The 22,197-nt window shown below is 38.4% G+C and overlaps 1 protein-coding gene across 1 annotated transcript in view; it reads right to left on the reverse strand.

Moving 5' to 3' along the window:
• ADRBK2_1 (Beta-adrenergic receptor kinase 2) overlaps positions 1–22,197 on the reverse strand; it is a 32,338-nt gene that overhangs the window by 9,865 nt on the left and 276 nt on the right. Inside the window, exons 2-12 of the mRNA XM_035730479.2 lie at positions 18,788–18,864; positions 18,667–18,740; positions 18,525–18,626; positions 18,400–18,486; positions 18,303–18,364; positions 18,203–18,254; positions 18,065–18,156; positions 16,704–16,803; positions 8,904–9,116; positions 2,950–3,219; positions 2,150–2,250 (exon numbers count right to left, since the gene is read on the reverse strand). Coding sequence (XP_035589343.2) covers positions 2,150–2,250; positions 2,950–3,219; positions 8,904–9,116; positions 16,704–16,803; positions 18,065–18,156; positions 18,203–18,254; positions 18,303–18,364; positions 18,400–18,486; positions 18,525–18,626; positions 18,667–18,740; positions 18,788–18,864 — 1,230 coding nt within the window. The remainder of the gene's footprint in view (positions 1–2,149; positions 2,251–2,949; positions 3,220–8,903; positions 9,117–16,703; positions 16,804–18,064; positions 18,157–18,202; positions 18,255–18,302; positions 18,365–18,399; positions 18,487–18,524; positions 18,627–18,666; positions 18,741–18,787; positions 18,865–22,197) is intronic.

Raw genomic sequence — 22,197 nt, forward strand, 5'->3', positions numbered from 1 at the left:
TATCGGTAGAAATAGTTTTGTCTGTAGGAAAGATTGAAGGAACACCCTAACAAATAGTAGTAGTTTTTAAAATATCTACAATTAACTTGTTGTTGGCAAAATGACACTCATAACCAATCGCTTTAATTAAATACAGATTAGATATTTAACTGTATCTAAAATAAGACTATTTAAACTATCATAACTAGGAATAAGCATTGAGTAGACTGTTGAACAGAACAGTTTAAATTAAACATGCTGAAATGTTTACAAATATCCAATTACCATTTAATATCTTTTAATAACTAAGCAATCAACAATTACTAACTATTTATTCACAGAAATTCATAAATTTCTTCATTTGTTTCAAGATTGATTAAAACAACACGCCAACGTAAACGAATAGATGAATGGACTAACAACAACTACGTTAGGATAACTAAAACCTTTGTTAAGCTATGCAATAAAATATATGTCGATTAAATCATAAAGCAACTCAACTGTCTGGATGAAACTCGTATAATAACCTAGAAAAAATTAAAATAATATAGTCAATATAAAAAGCTAAATCAAATAGATCTCCAATATCTTCCATACCTACAATCATCAAATAAGATGTAACAAAATGGCCACAAAAATCAATTGTTTTTGAGTCAAATTAACGTAGAAAATCTACTATCCTTAAAATCATATAGTTAAATAAGTCAGAGTTATGAAAACTAATTTTCTGATTAGTTTATTTCCATTGATATAATAACACGCTATCATTTGCAAATAAAAGAACACTAAATAATAATGATAATAATAATAATAATAATAATAATAATAACAACAACATAATAGTAGTAGTAGTAATAATAATATGCCACTGATATGTTGCCATGTTTTACGAACAAATTACTTTTGGTGGAGTTTCGTTTGCCGAACCAGAAGCCTAAATCGTGAACTTTTCGCTGTCTTTCTGAACAATGTTATCGATAAAAACCTCAAATAAAAGTGAACTATTCTAATTTTTCCTTATTGAACTAATAGCTTATCAAATCGACTTACATCTTGATAGGTTTTATGTATGTGTAGAAAATGACCGGATACAGTTCGACAGCAACCAATCATGATCGACAGGACAAACTTTCAGTCACATGTAAAAAAAATTCGAATAGCCCGCTTCCACCTGAAGCTTTAGCTGATGTTGTCAAGATGGACAATGAAAGCTTCGTGATTCAGCTCCCTGGTTCAGAGAACGAAACCACAATAACGATTAATTTGACCTACAGTTTGCGTGTTCCGTTTCAATAAAACAGGTGAGATAATTTGTGTGAACAGAAAAATAAACCATGAAGAACAACGGAAGATATTTTCGGGAACATTATTTCACTTTATCCAAAATTTGTAAAATACTAACATTTAGTTTTTGCCCTGGTGATTCTATAAACTATAAGCTTTCGTTTGATACATGAATCACTGTCATGCCCTTTTCTGTTTCAAAGCTATTGTAATTTGAACATAACCTTTCGCACTCCCTTTTTACCTCAAAGTCTGGTTTGCATACAATTGTATTCTTCTAATTTTTTGTGCGATGAGTCCGTGTTAGTCAGATATTTATTCAGATTTCTTATTAAGCTGAATCAAGAATAAATCAAAGTGTTCCAGTTGACTCGTCTTCTCTCTCGCTTGTCAACCAATCCGGTGATAGAACAGTTCTCGTCACTCAGCCATAAGTTGTGAGTTTAATTCGGAATCACACATTTCTACCTAAAAGGCTGAACCAATTGGTCTGTCATATCAAGGCCTAAACCTAGATCGAGACAAGTTTTCTCCTGTATACTATTGGGTAAAAAAATGAAAGGCGTAGCAATGATTTCCACAAACAAATCATGTTATTTAAAACACAGTTGATAGTGAAACGATTGGATTACGAATACATAATGATATGTGCCACTGAATTTTTTATCATGAATGGAACAACTAATTCAAGTAGTACAGAAGATGTCAACTAAGATATTCAGAAAAAGTTCCCAACATTCTGATCGCTTATTATCAATAATCCATGAAGAACTGTAGGGAGTATATTTTGCTTACCACAACCAGTTACTTATTCATCATAAAGCACATAATAGGATGAAATTTGCCTACACTGTCATGAAAAATGTTTACTTCAGAAATATCTTACCCACGACCCATACATCCAAGGCGATTGCAAACGTCACGTGCTAACAAACCTTCCAACAGGGACCGCATTTCACAGGACATACCGTCTGGAATATCGAGACTCTGAAAAAGTTTGTAAATTAGTGAAAAAAATTGATTGAAATCATGCTACAAAGAAAATAGTACAAAAGTTATTATTGAATACATTGAGATATCAAAATATTACATGAGCGTTGATCGTTTGAATTATTTTGATAATTCCCCATGCTTTTACTACATTAATCATTTTAGATTTATAAACTCAATGATTGGATTACCCCGTTTACGAAATCGCATCTAACTTAGACACTATATAACTGATGGTTCTCATACCATAAACCCTTCGCAGACGATGATGATCGAATACACATGATCTATGCCCTTTTCCTTCTACGACAATAATATCTTACAGTTATAAAAACCGCGGAGCTGATTGCTGCATAGTACACTGCATCAATCGATGCAGTAGGATAATTTATTAAGAATGATAAATTATTGTACATTTCAACCCCACTCCAGCCAATCACTTCTATGTGAGCAATTATGTAGCGTTACTAGCTTTCACACACAAAAAAAGTGTGGCCCGGACAGATTATTTGAACCATTCCGTTCTTCCTGAAAACCTGGACCGATACTATTTTGTTCATAGCTATGCGTTAATAAGTTTGTTCATTTAATTTTCCATCTCTCTAATACCATAAAGAGCATATTTTGAAAGTAATCACTTGGAATTCATTGAAAAAATAATCATCAAGGAAACTACTCTACAACACAAAATCTTACCATGGTCATTGTCATTCTGTCAATCTCATGTTTATCCTTTGTCTTGTGATGTCGGAATGGACTATGACCTCTTAATAATTTGTATAACATGCATCCAAGTGAAAACCAATCAGCTGAAGAATCATATGGACAACCTTTTAACAGTACCTCAGGAGCCATGTAACCGTGAGTCCCAACGCTAGCATGAGGTTTCCGACGTGAAAAATCACAAGCTAATCCCAAATCACTGATTCGAACATGACCATATTCGTCCAGAAGTATGTTTGCAGGCTATTTTTTCGGGAGAAAAAAAAGCAAGAGGTAGGAATAGAATCCAAACAAACTACAATCAAAAAACATCTATCTAAACAATAAAACTCTACCTAACAAGTATCACTCAAAACTGACATACCACAATCCAAAGTGTAGAAGTATACTTCAATAGTCTGAACATTTGCAAAATGCGTGATTCATGAAAATAAAAGCTACCCGGTGCCAATTATGATCGCAATTTCGCCTAACACCAAGACCTCAAGAAAATACTTTGACCCTTTACACTATGACTTTAGTTAAAGTAATATACTTAACATACGGTAATTTGCAAATTAAAATACAAAACATTTCATTATAAACGAAACATGTAAATTTCAATACCTGATGTGTCGTAAGTGGATTTAGAAACTTCACTTTGAGCATCCGGCGCAACAAAAACTGTCATGTAAAGGAGGATAACTCTCAATCCTAAAATCATAATATCGAAATTAAGTGTGTGATAAATCCAGGAGATTGGATGGATGGGCAGAACACTTTAGGGATCAGTTCAACTGGTCTTCAGCCACACTTCGGTTACCCACGATCTCCAGTCAATCTGAATGGCAAGTTAATGTAGGTCCTCCAACTCTTTACGAAGTTGAAAAAGCCATAGGAAATCTGAAGCGAGGGAGAGTAGCAGGCCCTGACAGGTTTACTCCTGAGATTTTCAAGGATGGTGGTTCAATATTAGCAGTGAGACTAACTGAGGTCTTAGGTAGAATTTGGGAACTGGACGTAATCCCACCTGACTGGTCTCAATCACTGATTGTGCCAGTCTATAAGAAAGGACAAAAGTCCTCTTGTGACAATCACAGAGGAATCAGTTTGACTAATATAGTGTCTAAAATATTAGCTTCAATAATACTTCGACGCCTAACTAAAGCTCGTGAAGAGCAGACTAGAGAAAATCAGGCTGGTTTTCGACCTGGACGTGGTTGTATAGACCAGATATTCACACTACGTCAGGTTCTAGAACACAGACACACATTCAGACGCCCCACAATGGTAGTATTTCTCGACCTTGAGGCGGCATTCGACTCTGTTGATCGTAAGGTTCTATGGCAGTGTTTGTCACTGAAAGGAGTACCAAAGAAGTACATTAACCTTATAAAGGCTCTCTACTCGAACACAACTGGTAGAGTGAGAGCTTATGGCGAACTGTCATCAGAATTGATTACCTCAAGTGGTGTTCGTCAGGGCTGTCCACTCTCCCCATTCCTGTTTGTCGTTGACGTACTTTTAGAGATGACACTTTCCTCATCCAAATTTCCAGGGGTTGAACTTCCACCGAGAGATTCACTTGTCGACTTAGAATATGCTGATGACATAGTTTTATTTGGCGAAGACGCTGACAAAATGCAGAGTCTTCTGACCACTCTAAGCAACAATGCAGGCATGTTCGGGATGCGTTTCTCTCCCTCGAAATGCAAAATGTTGCTTCAGGATTGGGTTACATCGACACCCGAACTAGTGATAGGGAGTGAAGTAGTTGAGTGTGTCGACCGCTTCACTTGTCTTGGGAGTCTCATCAGCCCTTGTGGTCTGGTGTGTGACGAAATCTCAGCACGGATACAGAAGGCTCGACTAGCTCTTACCAACTTGTGTCATTTATGGTGTAGGCGAGATACCCGTCTATCAACCAAAGGACGTGTTTACTGCGCAGCAGTTCGTTCCGTCCTACTTTATGGCAGTGAAACATGGTCGGTAAGAGTAGAGGATATTCGTAGGTTACTAGTATTTGATCATAGGTGTCTTCGAAATATTGCTCGCATATCCTGGGACCATGGAGTAAGTAACTCAGTTGTTAGGAAACATGTACTAGGTAAGGATGGCAAATCAATTGATGGAGTAGTGAAACTTCATCAGTTGAGATGGCTGGGACACGTGTTACGTACGCCCAACGACCAATCGTTGGTCACCGGCTACCATGGGATTGCATCTCCTTACGATGCTCCACTGCCTTGTGGGTTAGACCTTTAGGTCAAAGACTCGGAGTGTGGCCCTCTAAGATAACCACCTGCTTCGGTCTGGGCACCCGGGCAGTATCGCAGCCCACACACAAATGATGAACTCTTTATGTTTATGGAAATTACTTTTCTTGCCTCGAAAAACAATCAATTGATTCAACTTATTATCATTACAATTATTGTCATTATTAATACTATTATTATTATTGCTATTATTGTCATTATTATTATTATTATTATTATTATTATTATTATTATTATTATTATTATTAGTATTATTAGTATTATTATTTTCCACAGCATTCACCCTCTTTTATACTTATACAGCGGCTCGTCTTTGGTGGAAATTCGACTGTATCTAAACGTTCTCGAGTTACTGTCCGGTTGAAAATTGTATGTTACCACTGAATATGAGTTCTGAAACAGTTCTTCTGAAACCACGTGCACCATTCAAACTGGCTGCCTTCAACGTTCGTACACTTATGCAGGTCGGACAACAGATAGGGTTGGCTATGTCTTTGGAAAGTCTTCATATCGATGTCTGCTGTCTATCCGAGACCCGTATTCAAGACTCTGGTTAAGTACTACAAATTCGCTCTCCATCTGTCACTTCAAAAAGCTTGTTTTACGTGCGTTTATCCGGGGACCCTGTGTCATCGTCTGGTCTTGCTGAAGTTGGTGTCGCACTAAGCACTAGAGCTGAGGCAGCACTAATCGATTGGATCCCCATTAACAGTCGGTTATGCGCTGTTAGATTAGAAAGTTCCATCAAAGTGAGAAGAAATCGGCGTGAAAAACGATGACTTTTCGTCATCTCCGTCTATGCCCTAACAGATTGCAGCCCGGATGCAATCAAGAATGAACTCTACCGCCAGTTAACTGTTATTCTCCAGAAAGTGCGTTCGACAGATATTGTAGTACTAGCCGGAGAGTTGAATGCTCAGGTCGGGCGTCTAGGCACAGAAGAGAGTCGTTTAGGTGGCCGATGGGGACTCGTTGGTTGCAGGTCAGATAACGGGGACCGTCTACTGTAACTGTGCACAGACCACAACCTGTTTCTGGCTAGCACTAACTTTCGGCACAGTCATCGCCGATGTGTCACCTGACGTCCTCCCTCTGCATCTCAAGCCTGGACTCAGATTGATCACATCGCGATCAGCTACCGCTGGCGTGGTTGTGTATAGGACTGCCGCTCCTTTTGGAGTACCTATCTGGACTCTGAACATGCTTTGGCGATAAGTCTACTTCCGATCGCGTCCAAGCTATTGGCTTCCGTCATACTTCGTAGGTTGTTCAAAACCCGAGGAAGATTGACTCGCGAGGAGCAGGCTGGGTTTTGTTCTGGTCGAAAATGTATTGATCATATTTTCACCCTCCGCCAAATGTTAGAACACCGCCATACTTATCAAAGGCCAACAATCGTAGTGTTTCTTGACATCAGGGCTGCCTTCCATTCGTTGGACAGGACTGTTCTCTGGGATTGTCTATTGAAGAAGGGTGTGCCTGAGAAGTTTATTAACATCCTAAAAGCCCTATATAAAAACATCTCAGGCAGAGTGAGGGCATACAACCACCTCTCTCCATTGTTCCATTCGAGCAGTGGGGTTAGGCAGGGTTGCCCAATCTCACTATTTTTCTTCAACTTTGCCGTCGACGAAATTCTGGAAACAGCTCTGATGGATGTAAGTAATGGTGGTGTGGATCTGTTGCCTGGAGAAAGACTTCTCGACCTTGAGTATGCGGATGATATTGTCTTACTGTGCGATAATGCCCAAGCCATGCAATCCGCACTTAATCAGTTGGCAATCAGTGTCCGTAGGTATGATATATGCTTTGCACCTTCGAAGTGCAAAGTACTTCTACAAGACTGGCAGGATTCTAATCCTGTACTCACCCTGGATGGTGAACAGATAATAGTCGAGAAGTTCGTGTATTTAGGTAGCTGCATAAGTGCTGATGGTGGCGCGAGTGATGAGATCAATACACGTATAGTGAAAGCCAGAGCAGCTTATGCCAATCTGGGCCACCTTTGGCGCCTTCGTGATGTTAGTCTGGCTGTAAAAGGTCGGATCTACAACGCGTCGGTGAGAGCAGTTTTGCTCTATGCTTGTGAAACCTGGCCTCTCCGAGTTGAGGACGTTAGACGACTCTCTGTGTTCGATCACCGCTGTCTCCGAAGGATTGCTGACATTCAGTGGCAACACCATGTCAGTAATGCAGAGGTTCGGCATCGTGTGTTCGGGCACAGAGATGATAATTCAATTGGTGTCACCATCTTGAAACACCGACTTCGGTGGTTTGGAAATGTTGTACGAATGTCGTCCCAGAGAATTCCACGTCGTGCATTATTTGCCGACTCTGGGACTGGTTGGAAGAAGCGGAGAGGTGGTCAGTATATGACATGGTGTCGTGGCATGAAAGAAAGCTGCAAAGGACTGGATTGTGTTGGTCCTTCACGACTCCCTGGTTGGGGTCTGAGAGATGGTGCTACACAGTGGCTAGAGACGTTATCAGATATGGCTCAGAATAGAAGCCAGTGGCGATCCTGCTGTAACCTTCTTTTACTTTCTTCATAAAAAGTGGCTGTGTCTCCCTTAACTGAAAGATTTCTTCTGATTGTACCTTTCCGTTCCCTCATTATTACTATTATTATTACTACACTACCTTACACCAACCTCCTCGTTATCGTTCTCTTTTTTTCACGCCCCTTACCTTTTTTTTTCTTCCTCTTCGAATTCTCATTGTTTTGTGTGGCGCCTATACATTGGCGCTCTCTTGTACCAATATATATGTGTTCAAATAAATAAATAAAGTCCATGAAGTCACTGACAAGTGGACTGATTCATGTTGGTAGGTGTAGACTACCTGGTTGGGGACCGCGAGATGATAGCAACCGATGGTTAGAGACCCTGAATAAAATGGCTCAAAATCGTTTGCAATGGCGCAGGTACATCTACTCTTTGTGTTCTCCCAAATTCTAATCTTCTGAATACTTCATGTCCCTTTTCTCCTTTTTCCAAATTTATTTCAGTTTATTATACTCCTTGACTAACATCTTCAAACCCTAATCTTTCCAATTACTTTTTTTTCTTTATATTTCATCGCGCTGAGAATTGTCATTTAAGTGTTGTATATTAATTGTCCAGTCTATTCATGTCGTACAAGACCGGTTTTATAATGGAAGAAACTTCCAATAGCTCTCGGATAATCAGAAACACCGAACCTAAACTCAATTCAAAGCTGATTCATATATCCACTTGGTGTCATTGTATTTAAAAATAACGGCAATAACAGAGAGTAGCCTTCATGTCGATGTTAAAAAGATACTATTTATAAGAGCTTCATCCAGATTCCACCCCAAGAATTTGAGTAGAAATAAACCAGTACACCGTTTATTACTCAGATTGTGAATAACTGTGGTTATTAGAGTGGAATATATCACTAGATAGTAATAGAACTTTAGCAATACAATTGGAATTTTTTATTCGACATTCAGAACAAAAGCAAACTGAAACTAGTTTCCAGGTTTTTAAGGTCGAAACTTATCCTACTAAGTACATGAAGTTTATCTGGTCAGAACAACTCCATATTCAATGTGACAGCACTTAGTTCATATATCCCCAAATAAAAGTTTTAGTAAAAGGAAAATAGGTATCCAAATGGTAAAAGCATAAAATATTAAGTTGGTATATTTACCTTCAAATCGCGATATACAATGAAACGATTATGCATATGCTCCAAACCCAATATAACTTCAGCTGCATAAAAACGTACTTCTGATTCAGAGAAGATATTATGCTGAGTAAGATGATAGTGTAAATCACCACCATTCATTAAATCTAGTATAAAGCACAATTTTTCTGGAGTCTGAAAGGCGTACGTCATACAAACTATAAAAGGACAACCATCCTATTTGTTTTAGAAAAAGAGAAAATAAAAACCTTGGTAAATACAACACAGCAAATAAAATTAATGCTCCAACTAGCTTACCATCAAAGGCAACCACGTAATGTACGAACAAGCCAATTCCAGACAGAAAATATATATTAATTTGGCGAAAAGGTAGACTGCTTATGAAATACACAGACCTAGTTTTGGATCTATCATTTGCATCTATTGTGTTCCGCAACCCAAGTTGGTTTTAGACTGTCTTCCATGGCTTCTCTTCTGCTCTCATAAGTATCCAGAACTCTGTACTTTTGGCTTTCTGAGACTCCTATTTTCAGCAATCAACGATAGCAACTCTCATGCAACGTTCTACTACATACTACTTATAAGCAATTTTGTGAGTAGTGTCCACCACCATTTTAAGATTATTATTTACAAGGAAAATTATGTAATATAAGTAAATTCTAACGTTGAAAGAAAGCCTTTACGTACACCGACTGATTTATATATTTACACAAAAAGGAAAAATATCCAGTTTAGTAATTAAAGCTGTAATCATCCACACCTAAACATTTCTCTTTACTACAAAGATAATAAAAATTTAATTCAATCTTATTTTAGTGTAACTGATTGATACTAACTACCAAACCATCAAAAAGTGATTTTTCGTATTATGTAAGATATATTATGAAGTAGAGAATGATTGTTTTTGTACAGCTTACATTTATAAGATGAAAGAAACAATTCCAATTTATTTACGCAGAAAATGGTTATGTAATTCATCCCTGTCCTGATTTAAAATAATGTGAAATTTTTCTAAATCGATTTCCCTACCACTCCCATTTGCTTGTCTATTCTGTGTAAGTTTTTATTTATCTAAAAACTGATTCAGCAGCGTTATAACTCAGGTTCTTTTAAGCATGAATAAATTTCGATTGTTCAATCCGCCATTTTGCTTTGACACGCTTTTATTTTATTGTGCCATTGTTTTCGTTGTCACTTCAAATAATGATTAACTTAGTAGAAAAACAACATGGAAAACATGGAATCAAGTCTAGTGGTAAAAAACTAATACTCTTTATTCAAATATAACATTTCCATCATTACGGCGGGATAGTTTTAAGGAAAAACTCTAAATTCAGTACTACACAATCAGACGCGCTTGTGAAAATGGGAGTCCTGAAATCAAATTGAAATACTTAATGATATATGTCGCATAAATACAGTGTAAATTACTGAGAGTATTTAGGTTGTCCTACGTACAATTAACTATTTCATAGAAATTTATTTTCAGCAAAAGTATAAAGTTGACTAAATAAGAATCTGGTTGTCAAGACGAGTAACTAGCATGTTCAAACAATAACAGACCACAAATTTCAGGGGAATTGTATTTGTCATAAGTGTAAAAACATTACAAAATCTCGGAAGATTCCAGATTAAACCAGTTTGCCCACAGTATAAAGTCTTGGAGAATACAATTTATAGCCTACATGCTTAAATACGCTTAAACGATAGATAAAAGTCGGTAATTATTATATCTTGTAGGTCTAGTGCCCCTATTAATATATTATGTAATGATACCTCCAATTAGAGAACAGTGAATTATCGACCGGACCAATGACGCATAAAAACCGTACGAGCAGTCCAGAGTCTTTAACGGTCTTGCTTCCTGCCCCCCTGAATGCCCTGGTACGGCCGAGAGTGGGGAGAGTCCGCTCTCCCTCTCGAAATACTCTCACACGGCCACGCGTATACAGCCTCTGCCAGGGAAGTCCTACTCATTGCCTTCTCGTGGCGGGGGTGTTGTCTACGAAAATGAGAGGACGAAAAGCGAATGTCCGGCGCTTTAACCGGATTCCAAATCAATGGTGCACATGGGCTCCAGTATCCTGCGGGAACGAATGGCGTATGAACCAATCGTTGGTCACCGGCTACCATGGGACTGCATCTCCTTACGATGCTCCACTGCCTTGTGGGTTAGACCTTTAGGTCAAAGGCTCGGGAGTGGCCCCTAAGATAACCACCTGCTTCGGTTTGGGCACCCGGGCAGTATCACAGCCCACACACAAATTGATGAACTCTTTATGCCTACGGAAATTACCTTTCTTGCTTTGAAAAACAAACAATTGATTCAGATTATTATCATTACATTTATTGTCATTATTAATACTGTTATTATTATTACTAGTATTATTGTCATTATTGTTATTATTATCATTATTATTATTATTTTCCACATTACTCACCCTCTTTTATACTTATACAGCGGCTCGTCTTTGACGGAAATCCGACTGTATCTAAACGTTCTCGAGTCACTGTCCGGTTTGAAAATTGTATGTTACCACCGAATACGAGGACTGAAGCAGATTTTCTGAAACCACGTGCACCATTCAAACTGGCTGCCTTCAACGTTCGCACATTTATGCAGGTCGGACAACAGATAGGGCTGGCTATGTCTTTGGAAAGTCTTAATATCGACGTGTGTTGTCTATCCGAGACCCGTATTCAAGACTCTGGCGAAGTACTACAAATTCGATCTCCATCTGTCGCTTCGAAAAGCTTGTTTTACGTGCGTTTATCCGGGGACCCTGTTCAATCTTCGTCTGGTCTTGCTGGCGTTGGTGTCGCACTAAGCGCTAGAGCTGAGGCAGCACTAGTCGATTGGATCCCCATTAACAGTCGGTTATGTGCTGTTAGATTAGAAAGTTCCATCAAAGTGAGAAGAAATCGGCGTGAGAAACGATGTCTTTTCGTCATCTCCGCCTATGCCCCGACAGATTGCAGCCCGGATGCAATCAAGGATGAGTTTTACCACCAGTTATCAGTTCTTCTCCAGAAAGTGCGTTCGACAGATATTGTAGTACTAGCCGGAGACTTGAATGCTCAGGTCGGGCGTCTAGGCACAGAAGAGAGTCGTTTAGGTGGCCGATGGGGACTCGTTGGTCGCAGGTCAGATAACGGGGACCGTCTACTGCAACTTTGCACAGACCACAACCTGTTCCTGGCTAGCACTAACTTTCGGCACAGTCATCGCCGATGTGCCACCTGGCGTCCTCCCTCTGCATCTCAAGCCTGGACTCAGATTGATCACATCGCGATCAGCTACCGCTGGCGTGGTTGTGTAAAAGACTGCCGCTCCTTTTGGAGTACCTATCTGGACTCTGACCATGCCTTGGTCTGCGCCAATCTTACCTTACTTTTCAGTGGACAACGAAGTGAACGCCATCAACGGATTGATGTTAGCAAGCTGGTTGCAACTTCTGTTGCAAGTAAGTATCGAACCGAGCTAGCCTCTAGGCTAGCTACCACTCCACCGAAAAGTATAGATGAGCATTGGTTGCAATTGCATGACGCCATGAAAATGGCGGGAACAGTCAGTTGTGGGTTTGCGAAACGTCCCGCCTTTAAGCACTGGGTTTCTTCTGGTTCCTTACAACTCATTGAAGCCCGTCGGTCTACTCCGGGTGACCGTGAGTTTGACCATAAACGAAGGATGTTACGTAAGGAGATTGGGCAAAGCTTGCGTAAGGACCGAGAAGCCTGGTGGTCGATGCGTGCTAATGAGCTGGAAGCAGCAGCTGCATCTGGTAACTACCGGAAGCTCTTCCAGCTCATCCGAGCCACTGGCAGCAAGAAGTCTGGTGTGAGTGAAACAATCTGCGAGGATGATGGGATGCCAATCACTAACATCCATCGACGTCTTGGACGATGGGCAGAATTTTTGAAGGGCAGTTCAACTGGCCTGCTGCTCCGGCAACATCGGTCAGACTGTCCTGCCCTACATGGCCGGTGACGACTGATCCACCTAATGAGGAGGAAGTCCGCAAGGAACTCCAACTCTTAAAGCGTTACAAATCACCTGGCCCAGATGACTTACCTCCGGCTCTTTTTAAAGATGGTGGTGACTTTTTGACTAAGGAATTGACGACGTTGTTTACAAAGGTTTGGGAACTAGAGTGTGTACCAACGTCATGGAATGAGTCGATAGTTGTCCCTATCTTTAAAAGGGTTCACGTCGTTCTTGTAACAACTATCGGGGATAAGTCTACTTCCGATTGCGTCTAAGCTATTGGCTTCCATCATTCTTCGTAGGTTGTTCAAAACCCGAGAAAGATTGACTCGCGAGGAGCAGGCTGGGTTTCGTTCTGGTCGAGGATGTATCGATCATATCTTCACCCTCCGCCAAATGTTAGAACACCGCCATACTTTTCAAAGGCCAACAATCGTAGTGTTTCTTGACATCAGGGCTGCCTTCGATTCGTTGGATAGGACTGTTCTCTGGGATTGTCTATTGAAGAAGGGTGTGCCTGAGAAGTTTATTAACATCCTGAAAGCCCTGTACAAAAACACCTCAGGCAGAGTGAGGGCATACAACCACCTCTCTCCATTGTTCCATTCGAGCAGTGGGGTTAGGCAGGGTTGCCCAATCTCACCATTCCTCTTCAACTTTGCCATCGATGACATTCTGGAAACAGCTCTGATGAATGTAAGTAATGGTGGTGTGGATCTGTTGCCTGGAGAAAGACTTCTCGACCTTGAGTATGCGGACGATATTGTCTTACTGTGCGATAATGCCCAAGCCATGCAATCCGCACTTAATCAGTTGGCAATCAGTGTCCGTAGGTATGGTATGTGCTTTGCACCTTCGAAGTGCAAAGTACTTCTACAAGACTGGCAGGATTCTAATCCTGTACTCACCCTGGACGGTGAGCAGATAGACGTAGTTGAGAAGTTCGTGTATCTGGGTAGCTGCATAAGTGCTGGTGGGGTGTGAGTGATGAGATCAATGCACGAATAGTGAAAGCCAGAGCGGCTTATGCCAATCTGGGCCACCTTTGGCGCCTTCGTGATGTTAGTCTGGCTGTAAAAGGTCGGATCTACAACGCGTCGGTGAGAGCAGTTTTGCTCTATGCTTGTGAAACCTGGCCTCTCCGAGTTGAGGACGTTAGACGACTCTCTGTGTTCGATCATCGCTGTCTCCGAAGGATTGCTGACATTCAGTGGCAACACCATGTCAGTAATGCAGAGGTTCGGCATCGTGTGTTCGGGCACAGAGATGATAACTCAATTGGTGTCACCATCTTGAAACACCGACTTCGGTGGCTTGGACATGTTCTCCGAATGTCGTCCCAGAGAATTCCACGTCGTGCATTATTTGCCGACTCTGGGACTGGTTGGAAGAGGCGGAGAGGTGGTCAGTGCATGACATGGTGTCGTGGTATGAAAGAAAGCTGCAAAGGACTGGCTTGTGTTGGTCCTTCACGACTCCCTGGTTGGGGTCCGAGAGATGGTGCTACACAGTGGCTAGAGACGTTATCAGATATGGCTCAGAATAGAAGCCAGTGGCGATCCTGCTGTAACCTTCTTTTACTTTCTTTCTAAAAAGTGGTTGTGTCTCCTTTACCTGAAAGATTTCTTCTGATTGTACCTTTTCGTTCCGTCGTTACTACCACACTACCTTACTCCAATCTCTTCGTCATTGTTCTCCTTTTCTTTTGCGTTCCTTAGTTTTTTTTTTCTTTTCTTTCTATTTCTCTTCGAATTTTCATTGTTTTGTGTGGCGCATATATATTGGCGCTCTCTTGTACCAATATTTATGTGTTCAAACAAATAAATAAATAAATAAATATCCATGCTTGTTAAGTCCGTAACACCAATCTCAGCCTCCACGATATGAACCATGTATTTCAAACATATTGGGTTTATATGCAAATCAAACAGACCGCATCATACCATAGAATAAAAAATAAAATTTGTACAAGATTTCGCAAAAAGTGGCTGTAAATGTGGGAGACTGTAATTGATAGACTGGACATAACTCAAGAACGGTAAATCGCACAATAGTAGTTTATGAGTCAAAATAAAGCTTACAATAAGAGGAACATAAATATGCATTTTTAGAGATTTAACAATTATACAAAAAATATATATACATCGTACTGGTCCATAAATAGTTCTCAAGAGTTGCCACTAATAATTTTCGCCGGGACATAACAGTAATAACGACTATACATATGAGGTCATTTATTCTTTGATTTAGGACTAATAGGTCGAAGTCAGAATCCCTAACTATGGCTTTAAAATTTTTTTGATTAAAACAGATTGATTAATTTTGTGGTTATTAGACAAAACATTGTCTCGATCAATGGGTCTCTAATTAGCAAATTACTCAGTAGATACTGGTGAGATATATTAACCATGAAAAATGAATTACTACTTTAAGTCTAGAAGTACATACACATGAAACTAAAGATACATCCCACATAAAAATACACATACAAATGTCTTTAAGGTCTTGACTGTTAAGATGACTTCAACATTCGAACTGTGCCTACGCAATCATCTACACATCTCTGATAACTCAGTGTAAATGCTATCATAACCAGAAAAATAAAAGTGATTTCAGAACCGTAGAATACGCAAGTGACATGATTTTATTTGATGAAGACTGAAACATTATACAGTCCCTTGAACAGCCTGAGTAACAATGCAAACATGGTTGGGATAGATTTCTTTACATCTGAATCCAAAACGTTGATTAGTGATTGGTCTGCATCGACACCCAGAGTGATCATAGCAAGTGACGCTGTTATGGTTCACCTTAGTTACGCAGATCGATATCCCAACATAATAGTGAACCTGCTAGCGGGGTATAGATTGGATTAAAGCATATTCCGTTCAGGACTGTGTCGAGGACACGTTGATTGGCCGTTTCTTAACCAATCAGCGCTAGCAGATGCTTGGAGAAGACTCTAGAACCTTCTCATGTAAAAACCATAAATATATTAACAGTTTTCTTATTGTGATTCGTACCTTGTTTATCTGGAATATAATTACGTTCCTGTTCAATCGTGCTCTGATCTGGGGAATTGTCAAGTGGAGTAGTGTCCGTGAATGCTAGACAATAAGTGTAGCTGGGTCGTAATAAGGGTACTTTCGAACCATCGGTTGCGTCTAGTGGAACAACTACATGAGCACTGTTGAGTAATCCTGATAAAAAGTACTGAACTAAGATGGCAAATCGGCTTATGACATCGTGAACCTTTATCGACTGAGATGGTTGGGACAAGTGTTACATATTCCCGACCACCGCAAACATCGACACCCGATGTCACCTGGAGTAGAAATGGGTTAAAAGAAGATCAGGAGGACGGAAATAAAATATGACATCAGTTTATGAAGTCACTGACTCTCAGACTGAGCTGTGTAGGTAACATTAGACTAGTTGGTTTGGATCTTCGTGATTATCGTAACTAGTGGTTGGAGACATTTCAAAATAGGTCACAGTAGTGCAGATTCAGTCACTCATTTTCCCTCCCAAGTCATAAGCTTCAGTTTTATTTCTTTAAATCTATCCTGTCTTTGTCACTGTCACTGATACTAGTCATTCTGTTAATTTTACTGCACTAATGTAATGTGGCAACTTGAGCTGGAGCATTTGTCAGATCCTCTGTTGATTATGGCTAACTTAATAGGAACACCAATGTCTAAAGATGTGTGAACTGAAAGTTTCATATTGTTTATGGCTACTCACGAACCGTAACACAAAACCTATCAATAGTACATTATGCGGACATAAAAAAGCAATAATAGAAAACAAGTACTCACCCCTGTGCTAACAAGTGAAAGCATAACACGTTCATTGAGGGCCAAAGTTTCTCCCCCTTTCATTTTGATCCTCTTTTTGTCCAGACATTTCATAGCATACCTATATAAAGAAATGTTCACATGGTTAATCAGTCAAGACTAAAACTCACTAAAACATTTCGTTTATCGCTATTTATAATAGGTATAAGAACCGAAAATTAACACCAAAGGTACTTTTCTCATAACATTTGTGGTTAACCAATCACATAAAGTTGTCGTTTGCCTTTATTCTAGTTATCTTTGAATGATAAACACAAAGAATTTTCGATGTTAACAACGATTGATGTTTAACGTACGACACCAGGCTTAACAGCTTTTCAGAAGGAATTACACAGTTTCATGGTTGATAATAGAGTAGACAACCAAGAAATTCGATTCTCAAAACAAATACAAATATTACGCAAAACCTACTTATCAATAAAATTTACTAGACTATGTGTTTATCATCAACCTGGATGAAATTCAACAAATACTACTTTGAAGTAAATATACCTTAGTAGGATTGATCGAGTAAGATTGGATTAAATGTGTTAAGTAAAGAAGGTAACACGGAAGTCTTCATTGGCTGAAGTGGTTTAAATATGCATTATATATACCCAACTACCTGTAGCCGGAGTAGAAGCGGTATACCAACGGGATATTGTTCTTTCGTATACTTCCAATAAATAGTTTTGTAAAACTAGAAGCGAGAAGAAACTACGGTCTGAAAGAACACCATCAACAGAAAGTAATTGAAGTTTGTCATTAGGTATGAAGATCATATATAGACACGTCGAATAAACGTGAATTGGCATATAGCCAATTAACAACAAAGAAACAAGTCAAGTGGTACGAAGTAAATGCTAATTTGGCTATTAGTAAGTAATTAACTGTTACACTATTTCCACAGTAAATGTTATGCGGGCCTATACTAAGTCAGAATAAATATCACAACTATGATTCGACATTCGGTCGATGCCCCCCCCCAACATATTGCTCCTGTTCGAGTTTTTAAGAATGAAACGAAAGCATTTCTTTCTTAAACTCATTAGCGTTTATACACATGCAAGTTCAAATTTGGATATAATAGGTGTTCGAGATTAAATTAAAGATGTAATCCTCTATAAATTCTGACATTTTGCAACGATGTGATAATCTGAATCACCGCAGTATATTGGATGGACCTGTAAACAGGTAATGCATAAAACACCTGAAGCATTTTATCACATAAGTGAGCAATATTAAAATTCTCTGCTAGATTTTAGACTATATGCTATGAAAAGTAACAATTAATGTATTCGTTTTTCAGCAATGCATGAATTCAATAGCCAGTATGTACTTACATTTTACCAGTGTCTGCTTTTCGGCATCCATATACCTCCCCAAAACCACCACGCCCAATAATGCGATGTACGCTAAAATCGTTTGTGGTTAACTATTAATATCAAATAATTGGGACTAATTAGTTAATATAACCATACGTTAATATTTAACTCCAAATCTTTCCATTGACAAAATCGAGTGAACTTATTACTGTTAACAAAGGTAGAGTAAAGAGTAAATAAAGGAATGTTAATCTACCTTCTAAGAAAATTTTCAAATACATCACCACGAAGGAACTGGAGGATTTCATCTTCATACAACTAAAAAATCAGAACAATTAAATGTAAAACCATACAGAAAATGTATCTGCTGGTAGCTTTTTAGTCTTTTGAGATAGAGTGAGTAGTTCATGGACATGATCCACAGTTGATTTAGAGAATTTCTGGCAAAATTTAAAGTTACTTAAGTAGACAAACATACGTGGTTATGCGATAAAAGTTCTTTCATAATGTGTTGATCATATATTTCTCGGCCAAATTTAATACGCTCTTCATCTGTGTCTAACTTTTCAAACTTTTTAATCTAAAGATTATAAAAAATAAATACTCTAAATACTTCTTACATTTTCGTAAAACGTAAGCTGAGGAACAGGTTCTTCACTTACGTTGAGAACGAAGTCCCGAAACAACAAGTAACCTTAAGTGGAAGGGAGATCTTAGCTACATTGTGGTCAGTCTACTTACCTAACTTCTCGTTAAAAATTTTATCGAAGGTCAATTGGTTGTTCTTTTCCAAATACTTGGTCATGATACCACGGATGCTGAAAAGATAAAAAACAATCTTGAATGAGATTAAATAGTGGAATCCATGTATAAAGATTTACAATATCGACATGTTTAAAGTGAACTATTATGGCTGGAAAACGCTTCACTGTTGAGCAATATTTCAAAAAAGATTACGTGAACGAATGACACATGGATGACGAATGTTTTGCAGCTTGATATCGAAACTTTTGACAATAGAAATTTAACCTAAAAGAACAAGGACTTGCTAATGTGAAATTACTAACTCCAACTGCAAAATACTTCATTATGAGAATAAATAAAATATAAAGACCGATTTTAATGTACCAGGGTAATGTCATTTTAATGACTAGCTCAAAACGTCTGATAATGGCAGATCTAGGAAAAATGGCTGGAACAGAATTTCTTCGGTTCGTTATGAATCTCCCAGCAATAGAAACGTCTACATATTGCTTAGGAATTATTGTCCGGATTATAGATATTTTTGCTAACAAAATGACAAGCGAACACGACAAAACAATACTGGTTTGTGGACATTCTCAAAACCATTGGAATGAAGAAAACTATGGATTGAGATATTATTGAAACATTACGAATCTTATCCTCTAAAACAACGAAACAAACAGAAGTACCTAACATCCCATATACTGTTGGGCATAAATAAAATGACTGCTTCCGCTATATAAAAATAATAGTTTATTAAGTAAAGGTTGCTCTGTTACAACTCAATTCCATTGAGTTTAACGTTTTAAAAGCTATTGCGTCATTCGTGTAGCCCCTTTTGATGTATCTTCATTAGTTTTTAAAACTTGTCCATACAGATGAAATGATAATCTTGCAAAATAAATAGAAGAGTAGTCAAGTCAATAAGTGAGCAACGGTAACAGCTGTTCAGTTAACATTAAAATGGCTCCAGAGATGCTCCAGATCACCATAAGTTGCCCTAGCTTTCACTTACATAGACCGATCTTACACTATCATGAGTACCTGTGCAACTGCTCATGTGCGAACTTTTACATTACTTAAGACGGTTCACTACAAAGCGTGGGTGCAGTCACATAGCCCTGATAGTTCTTCAGAATTTTGGATTTCGAAAAGGAAAATACACAGCGTACTAATGGACACTTATTGTCCACTGAATAAGTGGAACTTGGGTAGCCTGTGTATAATCGCGCGGTACATCAAAGTAATCGAGGTAAAAATATCCTTCTTCAGGTTAAATTCACACAACCACGTACCTATTTTGGAACTGCAAATGGTGAGATTTTTCAAACCTATCAAGCCTCACTATTGCAATGTAACATACTGATCGCATATTGATCACGAACATATGTAGTACGAAGATTAACGAGTACCAATAGTAATGTAACTAAATTCTACGACACGTATTTTGTAGTCTACAATGGTAATATCCAGTTGTTTAGACTCGAGTTAGTGGAGTGGGATCGGAAAATGTGACCACGTTGAAATAGGGTACCGCAAATTCGTATTCTCTAACGGGTAATTCAAACAGTTTGTAAATCTTGACATGGTTTAGTCTGCTTCCTGTGCCAAACATATATGCTTGTGAAATACAAAAATATTACGTATTCAAACTGTACTTATTTTTAAACACATTCAGTGCAATGAAAGCAATAAAACTATAATAATAGCGAGGTAAAAAACTGAGAACAAAGGAAAACAAGAACAAACAAAACTGAGTCACTTGGGTTCAAGATATTTTAGTAGCCTGTTTTTACAACTACCGCATCCAAATCTATGTGAAGAGCAAACATTTTCATTTTCAAACAGTAAAAAGTACTGGACTTAACAGATCATTGGAAGGTAGGATTTACAGAACTCCTGATGATTTGTTGATCGTAAGCTAATCTTGAAAGGTATATCTCTCACCTGGGCTTATATTGGAGTAATTAAATTTATTTAACGTAAATAATGGTGTCATCATAGGTTTTTATACCCTCTGACGCAATACAGAAAATAAATATTCGTATAATATGCAGACCCTAAGTAACATATGAGCAACAAGATTACTAAATCAATTTTCCCGAAGGGTTCATGACCAAGTAAAGCATTTGCGAACGATTAGCACCAGAAGTGAACATTACAACTTAAAAACAAAAGCTTCGGTGTGGGCTTCCGGGCAGTATCCCAGTCCTCACACAAATTAGATGGTGAAGTGTGTGGCATATATATTTGGTTCCACCTTGCATCGATGTTTTTGTTTAACTAAACAAATAAACAACCAAAGCAAAATTACACTTAAATGACGAACTATAACTTAGTGAATACTCTTGAACCAAAAAAACAACTAACTATACTGTTCCCAAAGTATACTTCAACGCTATAATTATTTAGCCTTAAAACTCTACATATCTTGCCCTTTATATCCATAAATGAATGAGATCAGGTTTTATACAAAATATTTGTGATACGCGACTCCGAGTAACACGTACATAAAATTCTGAAGTGATGACATCTTATAGCTACCTCAATCAAAATATGAAGCTTAAGTTAAAATTCTCCTACAGAGGCCTAGGCACTAGACTCTAACACGATTACTCAAGTCAAATTATCAGGTAATTAAGTAGTTATAATTTTACACACCTTTTGCTTCTAATGTAAGGATCTGATTACTTTTAAAGTGTTATCGACTTCGGCATGAATAGTACCATCTAATTCAAATTGAGAGGCATGACTTTGTGCTTGATTAACACGTACCAAAAGGCTATATTTTACTTACTCCATTACTGCTTGTTTCCCAAATCAATCAAAACCTCCAACAATATGCTTTCGTTTTGAGAAAACGAAACATGTTCCCCACATAGTAGAGAAAAAACATGGGAATCTCACAAGTGCTATGTACTTCCTTAAGTAAAATCTATACAGCTCCATTTATGGCAGTTGATACGGAATAGAAAAAACAGTAACACTCATTCCATGGGTAGTTTACGGATCTATAGTCGTCTTATGGGGCGATTACAGTTTCAACACTGATCTTTGATGTTACATCAGAATCTTATGTTTTCAAACTGTAGATATTTCATAGTCACAATTTTGCACTAACAAAAATTAATCGATGGAAGCAGATCAATTTTAGATTAATCTAGTAGATTCTAGAGCCAAAGACGGGGTGGCGTGAATTAACACTCAAACAAAACACTCCGAACCCAGAAAATGTAAAATAAAGCAAAAACGAACGAACGCAGTTTCTGTGTACACATAACAACTTTCTGTAAAATGGTATTATGACGATTATTTATATTATCTAACTGATTTGAGATGTTCTGTTAGTGGAACAAAGTGAATGATATGCAGAGATGAAACGATCAATGGACTTTAAGACCAAAACT

This window comes from Schistosoma haematobium, chromosome 1 (assembly GCF_000699445.3).
Source record: "Schistosoma haematobium chromosome 1, whole genome shotgun sequence".
Taxonomy (NCBI): domain Eukaryota; kingdom Metazoa; phylum Platyhelminthes; class Trematoda; order Strigeidida; family Schistosomatidae; genus Schistosoma; species Schistosoma haematobium.